The sequence below is a fragment of the Pararge aegeria genome, chromosome 15, assembly GCF_905163445.1.
Source record: "Pararge aegeria chromosome 15, ilParAegt1.1, whole genome shotgun sequence".
NCBI lineage: Eukaryota > Metazoa > Arthropoda > Insecta > Lepidoptera > Nymphalidae > Pararge > Pararge aegeria.
The window spans coordinates 7,688,319-7,696,760 of record NC_053194.1 but is presented as its reverse complement, the minus strand read 5'-3'; the positions used below and the strand labels follow the sequence as shown (position 1 = coordinate 7,696,760).

At 34.5% G+C, this 8,442-nt stretch overlaps 1 protein-coding gene across 1 annotated transcript; it reads left to right on the top strand.

The window, feature by feature from the left end:
* Positions 1-331: 331 nt before the first annotated feature.
* Positions 332-2,611, top strand: LOC120629985 (8-oxo-dGDP phosphatase NUDT18). Its single transcript, XM_039899098.1, has one exon. It carries the CDS (start codon positions 534-536, stop codon positions 1,533-1,535), a length of 1,002 nt encoding a protein of 333 aa, XP_039755032.1. The 5' UTR covers positions 332-533; the 3' UTR covers positions 1,536-2,611.
* The last annotated feature ends 5,831 nt before the right edge of the window (positions 2,612-8,442 follow it).

Sequence of the window (8,442 nt, the reverse complement as noted above, 5' to 3'; positions counted from 1 at the left end):
CTGGAGAGAATACTACTTAAGCCACCGTTGAATGAATTTCGCAAATATTTTCCCTACTCTTGTGTCAAAGTAATCTGAGAGTTTTTCCCGTCTGAGAGTTTTTCACACTGCTGTACATTAATCTCATAACTTAATAGCATTAACAGCATTAGCACTGGTATACGTTACTATTTTTTTATACATTATATATAACACTATAAAGTATATTACAATTTGAGGTCAATAATTGAAAATGACAATTTGCCTTTTTCTAGGAAAATAAAGAAAAAAAATTGACACTGACAATTTTGACTTTGACAAATGAAATGTTTAGTGAATGATTTTTGCCTGCAGTTTGTGTTGTGGTTCCAATTTTCGGTACCTACCTATTAGAAATATAAATATTTATTTAAAATCTTCTGTAACTGTAATTGTTCATGTGATAACATATTAATGGGCAGATTTTAAAATCGATAATATAATGGTGAATTCAGTTCCATTCTTGTAAGAGATTGTCTACCATTTCCGAAGTAGTACCTTGTAAGTAGGTAACTATGTCGCGCCAAGTCGACTTAAATATTACTGAGCTTTTGGTTGGCTCTGGACTTGATGGCGAAGAAAATGACTTCTGTGACTTCACTATAGCAGATCAAAACTCTGTTACCGAATCTCAAGGTATAACTCCAACAACGCCGTCTAATTTCAAACCGGTACTTGGTGCCAACGTAACTTATGTCGTTGCTTGTGTTCTTTTAAACGAACGGAATGAGTTACTAATGATGCAAGAAGCAAAAGAAAGTTGTGCTGGTAAATGGTACCTGCCGGCTGGGCGAATGGAAAAAGGTGAAACGATAGTGGAAGCTGCTAAAAGAGAAGTGCTAGAAGAAACAGGTTTACATTGTAATCCTGATACTTTGTTGGTTGTTGAAACAGCAGGGGGTACTTGGTTTAGGTTTGTCCTAACAGGTGCTGTTACAGGTGGTGAGCTTAAAACGCCTGCTAGAGCTGACAAAGAATCTCTGCAAGCTAAATGGATTAAAAATTTACAAGAAATAACATTGAGGTCAAATGATATTTTGCACCTTATTGAAAAAGCAAAACAGTACAAGCAGAGCCAACCAGGTGAAACCTGGCACAATAACATCCTTCCAGCGCCTATCCCACACATAAAAGATTTGATGAGATTGGTTATTTTAATTAAAAAAAGAAGTACAAATAGGTTGCATGTCTTGCTGAGTGAAAAAACCACACTGCATTTTCCAACATGTGAAATTAATCCAGCAAAGAGTGTACATTCAACATTGAGAAGATTTATGGTGGAAATGTTTGGTGCTGATGTTGCTCAACACAGGCCCTTGGGGTTGCTCAATATAGAGGCAGATCCTTCGGCAGACGGGTGCTGTCTCACTTTACTTGTTGTATTTAGACCACCTATGGAAGAAGTGCCTTTAATTGGTAAATGTGCATGGCATGAATTATCACAAGAAGTAGAAAAAAAACTGGTTCCACTAGTTTCATCAAAGAACTCAACAGTAGAGTTACATGTGGTGCGCTAAAAAATCTACATATAAGGTTAACTCTATTATGGTAGCTTCCAAAAGAAATGTATTACTTAAATGTATAGTACTAACATTTAACATTTAATGTAGCTCTCTTGGTATTTGATAAGGCAGTAACCGTCCATAATCATGTAATCTCTTAAAGATAGAACTGTTTTATGAAATTAATAAATTAACATTCCAATAATAATTGACATACATTTAATGTACATGTCTGGTGAAGGTGAATTTATAGATATAATCTTAAGAAGATCTGACTAAATATTAAATTGGTTTGCCAAATAGTCGTATTTTTCATGCCTGAGTGCCTACTGTTTAGAATAGTTGTTTTAGGATTTGGCTTATAAAGTTTTGTCAATGTAAAATATTTTAAATTGAGATCACATGTGAAAATGTTTTCTTGACTATTTATATAGATGTTGAATAATAATATCTATGTCATCACACTCAATACTTATTATTATTCAAAATGCACAAATGGTTTTAAATCAACTTTAAATGCTAATTACCAAACCCAATTATCAATATCACTCCATTTATGATGCTTTATTCTTAAAGCTAAAAAGGGGTAACTGCACACTTTACAAGAGTAGTTTAAAGTTTACCTTGGATAAACTTTGTCTTGTTTTAATTATTTCTCAGTCTAAGTTAAGTGAAGTACACAACAGTTCTCAAACTTAGCAAACAATGCAGTAATAAAAATTCAATTTGGACTAGATGCAAGTTGATTAATATCTTAAAATGTTGCTCATACCCACCTTGGCTATTAGGCAGCATTTAAAATACCAAATTAATAATTAATTTTTTCTTTATTTTTGCTAGATTTAACAACATATGGTAGGGGGTAGCGGGGATTTCGGGATTTACTAAAGCGCGGCAGATTAATATACAGGGGGATACCTTGTACCCGGTTAAGTACCTCCACAAAACTTGAGGCCCATATATAAGGCCGCCCGTGAAGGATGCAGCATCAGATTAGTAAAAAAAAATTAGTGTGGGGACGGTGTGAGAGAGTAATAGATAGAGAGGAATAGAAACGCGAAGAAGGAAATGTAGGCATCACGCAGCTGCACGCATTTAACTTTTCGTTATTAACGAATTTTTGTTATTTCGGATTGCGGAAATCGTCAGATTATATATTTTTCATTATTCTTGAATTATTTCCTTCAAAATAAAAAAAAATTAAGCTACGCTCGAGAATGTCGAGATGGCGTTTTTTTTTTACAACTTTGTTGCTCTCCCCTTTTTTTACGTAACTCTTAAATTGTCAGATTAGTGGAATATACACTTTTTAGGATGTAATTAACTCACCCTACCCTAATCTGACGCGCTCGAGTATTTCAAAATGGCGAATTTTTTTACACATGGCCAACAACAACAACAACAAATGGCCGCGAGTTTGCGTCCCATCGAAATCGTCAGATTAGTGAATGAGACCTTTTTTTTGGGGCACTTAACACTTCCTTAGAAAATCTGACGCGCTCGATTATTTTTTTTTTTTTTCATTTTCAACCCTTAAATACAACCACTCGCATCATGCAAACGATCAGATTAACATACGTACATTATCAAAAATACGTAGGGCACTGATGCAATCAATATCTGACGCGCTCGAGGATGTCCATGCAACAGTTTTTTTTTACATATTTAAAAATCTATAGCCGCTTCTCCCACCGATGTAAAGGTATATATATCATATAACATTTTTTTCTTTTTATCATCTAAGCTTTGCATCCCAATAGGTCTCTACGACGCTCGAGTAAATCCTCATTTAGCATCGTGGGCTCCCCTACTAATATTTATTCTTTTACAAACAAAAATGTTTAGTTCTTTCAAACAGTATTTATTTTATATTGTACTACTTTAAAATAATAACGATGTCATTGTACCTTGAGTATATATCTTGTGTATAATCAGCTATAAATAGATTAATATACTCTTAATAATTCCAGAATTGACTGTTTTTTTTCTATTTTAATTAGTCATGGTTAATATTGTATTAAATCAGGTATTATTAAATGTTACATAAAGTTTTTCCTTTAGTAGCTAACCACCTGCCGCTTCGGCCTATCCCTACTACCTTACCTTACCTACCTAAATAAATATTGTATGATGTTTTAGATTCAATGAATTGAATGCCTAAGTACAAACTGTTAAAGTTCGAATAGCTAATACATTTGGTTCAGCAAATTGCCACGCCTTCAAACGCCAAGGCCGCATTCCACACTAATGACGTGCTTGGCCATGACTAGTTTATTTACCGGTTCAAATACCGACAGTAATATTATTTACCTTCGTTTTCACAAATGCTGGACGTCTACTGGGACAAGTTTCTTGTAGAAATTTCTTTTTTCCGTAGGTAAATACGATCTTTCCTCGCTAGTTATCATAGGCTTAATACAGCTTTATTTGCTCGCAATTGAGGCGTCGTATTCGCATCATAACTCTACACCGTCAAAGTTAAGAGGGCATAATACCCCTTTTGCTTTAGAGTGGAAAATCCAGTACGTACTGAATATTTATAGGCAAATTTAAGCTTTAACACAATATAGCTTATCAACACAAGCTCTCCACCCTATCAGCCAGTGGAAGGGATGCCCTTTGGAAAATCACAAAGGATTTTAAGAGGCCCAAGCGACCGATCGCACCATCAGGTGACTGGACTCTAACGCCTATTGAAAAAGCCGAACTTTTTGCACAATACTTGAGCGAAGTATTTGAACCCTTTAACTCCACAAGCGAAGAGTTTGATGCAAAATTCGAAGCAGTAATACACAGATATCAACAATTGTCGATGCCTCTAAAATTAGTTTCGCCAAAGGAATTAATCCGAACTATACGTAACCTAGAGAATAAAATGCTCCCGGTTTTGATTTTACCAAAGAAAACAATAGTCTTTCTTACCATGCTTTTTAATGGAAGATTTCCCACATCTGCATGATACCAAAACCTGGAAAAGTACCAACGGAACCTTCTTATAGGCACATTAGCTTGTTACCTATAATATCAAAAGTATTTGAAAACATCTTATTAAATAGAATGAAACCAATACTAATTGAATCACATATAATGCCAGATCACAAATTTGGGTTCCGCGAACAGCATTCAACTGTAGAGCAGGGACACAGGGTAGCACATAAAATAAGAGAGACTTTAGAAAGAAAAGAATATTGCTCCGCAGTATTCTTGGATCTACAACAGATTTTTGATAGAGTTTGGCATGAGGGGCTTTTGTACAAACTGAAAACTTTGCTTCCAAATTCTTACATATTCTCTATACATGATCCTTCTTATCTTAGACGAACTCTCCAACATTTACAATATCAAAGCATCAGTACCACAGGGCTCAGTGCTTGGATCAATTCTTTATTCAATTTATACAGCTGATCTGCCGTCCACTTCAGAGTTAGAAACAGCAACGTACGCTGATGATACAGCATGTCTAGCAAGTGACATTTGCCCTGACAGAGCATCTCAAAAATTGAAAATTCAGCTAGATAAAATCGATCAGTGGCTCACAAAGTGGCGGATTAAATACAGTGCATCAAAATCAAAGCACATCACCTTTACGTTGCGCAAAAACAGTTGTCCACCAGTTACAATGGGTGGCAAAGAGTTACCGAGTGAAAAAATTGTTAAATATCTGGGCCTACATTTGGACAGGAGACTGACTTGGGCACACCATGTCAAAAATAAGCGTAAAGAACTGAACTTTCAATACCATAGCTGGAACTGGTTAATAGGGCATCGGTATCCCTTATCCCTGAACAACAAGTTACTAGTTTATAAGTGCATAATAAAACCTATTTGGACCTATGGCATAGAACTCTGGGGATCAACTAGCAACTCCAACCTTAAGATACTCCAGAGGTTACAAAACATTGTCCTTAAAGCAATCTCTGGTGCAGCTTGGTTCACACGGAATGAGGAAATTCACAAATATTTGGAAATACCAACCATCAAAGAGGAAGTGAACTAATACTCCAAGAAACACAAGCTCAGATTCGAGAAACTGCTTACAGACACAAATACTAAACGTCTGAAAAGATGGCATATACTAGACCTGGACGAAAGATAAAGCTTCACTTACCGTACCATAATTAACTCTAGGGGAGGATATTCACTGGAATACCCCTCAAAATCAAACAGCATGTAAACATACAATCTGATTATGGCTGGAAAAGATGGCAGATAGATATAATGTAAAAAAAAAATCACATTAAACCGGTATTAATCAATAGAAATATTTTTGGTTTATACTGGTTTTTCATTCAGTTAATAATTACTAAAGACAAAATCTATCGTCAGGTTAGTAAGTGTAAGTTAACCAAAGTGTAGATCAACAAGAGATTAACCGTTAAATTGATCTCCAAGTAGTTATATACAGGGCAGGTAAAACATACCTATAAGTACCGACACTTTTGCCAAGTTAGCCTAAAATAATAACGGGTTAACCTGTTAGGGGGTATGGCAGTTATATAATTAAGCCCATACCCCTAATCGGATTATATGCGACGTAGCATCGGAACGCTAAATCGCTTGGAGCAGGTCCCCCCACTAGACTAGACCAGAAAAAACCGAGAAATTAGAAATTCCCATACTGCCCCCTACCGGGAACGGAACCCGGTACCTCAAACTTTAAACTACACCACTCACCGCTGCGCCAGGGAGGTCGTCAAAAACAACCAATAACTTTGATGGCTCACCTGCCATTAAATTTTTTGGATTTTGTCTTTCCATTCTTGATCACAGTCCATGATTTTGAAAAATAAAGTCTATGACGGTACCTTAGGTAAGCCAAAATACATAAACCCTATATTAAAAAAACAGTTCATTTTTCGTTGATTTAATTAAGCGATAAAAAATTGCACTGACTAGAAAATCAAAATAGGTTAACCTATCTAATAAAACTCCCGAAACATTTATTGCATCAAATTAGATATACTTAGGTAATTTCTTTTACATCGCATCAGTACCTACGATAAATTTTTCTACATTTAAACACTAAATATACCTACATAACATTTCTGTTTGATGAGTACAAAAACTTAATTTTAGTTACATTCGAATTAAAATCTATTTTTTTCCTGTCGTCACGAACATAGTATGGGCCATAATGCCTAAAGGATTAGGTAGGTAAATAGGCCTTTTTGCCAACTGAATATTTAGATCTAGCCCGCACTGCGAAAACGGTCCGCGCGATTTTTATTCCGGGTTCGGTTTTCCCCTAACACGCAAAATAAATAAATATAAAGCGACATAAAACTTGCTTCACATACAATTCGCATGAATTTAATCCGCATCGCACCAGGTATTCTATCGAAGCACAGTTTTTATTTACCGCGCGAGTTTTAAATAGCAAGTGCGTGTATCTTTACATGATTGCAAGCAGTTAGTTACCTACATATTAAATCAATGATTGCAAGTGTAAGATTAAAATAAATAACAGTTTTCGAAGTGCGGTCTTAAATGGTACCTAATCCATTTTTTATGTTCTCACTATTAATGATCAAGGCTTAATAAAAATATTATACTGACTTATTCAATCCTCGCCCAAGTAAGCAAAATCAGTTATCTTCACTCGCTCACAAAAACTACAAGAGTAAATCGAGCATTTGCCACAGTAAAACGAACGATCTCTTTTTAATACATTTAAATAGAGTACATAATTTTTTTAAGGTAATATTATGTTTCAATTTAAGCAGCAATATTTTATAAAATTAATAATTATGATCTAATAATTATATTAAGGCACAAGAGAGCCCTGATTCTTTAGGGATATAAACTACGCAAGAAATGCATTTTATAATGTAAGTAACTAAATTGGTCACGTCTTCTGTACAGAAGAACTTAAATTACAAACTTTGTTATTATTTAAATTCAATCAGTTGCAGAGGGAGTCAAGTATCCGGCAGATTTCAGTGTCCGGCTGCCACTGTTTGAAATAAACACCTAGCTATAAAAACCGGTAAATCGCGTGCTTGTCTGACACAGCGCTTCTCAGATATCTATAGTATGTAATATTTGAAATTTGGCACAAATAATATAGAGTCCAACCAATTTAGAGTTCACGCATCAACACTGAAGACAATTGAGAATCAGGGCCCTGACAGGAATGTAACTAAATAGGAACCAATTGACTGATGCTTAAGGATGAGACAAATATGAATCCTCATTATCTTTACATTTCTAACTAATAATAAACCATATTTATTATGATAATGAAATGACAGAAAATTTTTATTTCATTATTACCCGATTATACCCGTTACCGATGAAGATGATAGAAGAACCATATTTATCGCAAAATAAATGAGCTAAAAATATTCTAAATAAAATGGCCAATTTACGCATACAATTAAAAGCCAAAACAGTTAAGGTAAAATAAATATTGGCCCCCGATTGAGTTATTTAAACATACAACATACAACCAGGGGTAGCATCAAATATTGTCCAAACTTTAATGTAGTGAGATTTTAATACTTCTAGAACACTGTCCTGCAAAGGTTGTAACCTGACTACACTCAATTTTCTTTACAAATGTATGCTTCAATTAGTTTTAAATACTTTCAAAACGTTCTTAGGTCAAAACCAATTGAAAGATTGTTTACATAATAAGAGAAGTTACAAAAAATAGATTTTAGTGTCCACAGTTTTTTTTATATTTCATCCCAGCAATTTAACAGATGGGTTTTTTTCAACTCAATATATTGGGATTATACCTCAAGAGGTTATAATGTGTCACTAATCATGGGTGATAATTTCATGTTGGTAGGAAATAATAAAAAGAGAAAATTAAATTGGAATATGACAAATCTTACATAATCTAGTATAATACTGCTAATCTACAAAATGCATTTGTGTGAAAGACTTTTATGTGGTAACACATCTTAATTTATAATTA

Coding starts and splice junctions, on each gene's coding strand:
- LOC120629985 (XM_039899098.1), top strand. CDS start 534: ATGTCGCGCCAAGTCGACTTAAATATTACTGAGCTTTTGGTTGGCTCT.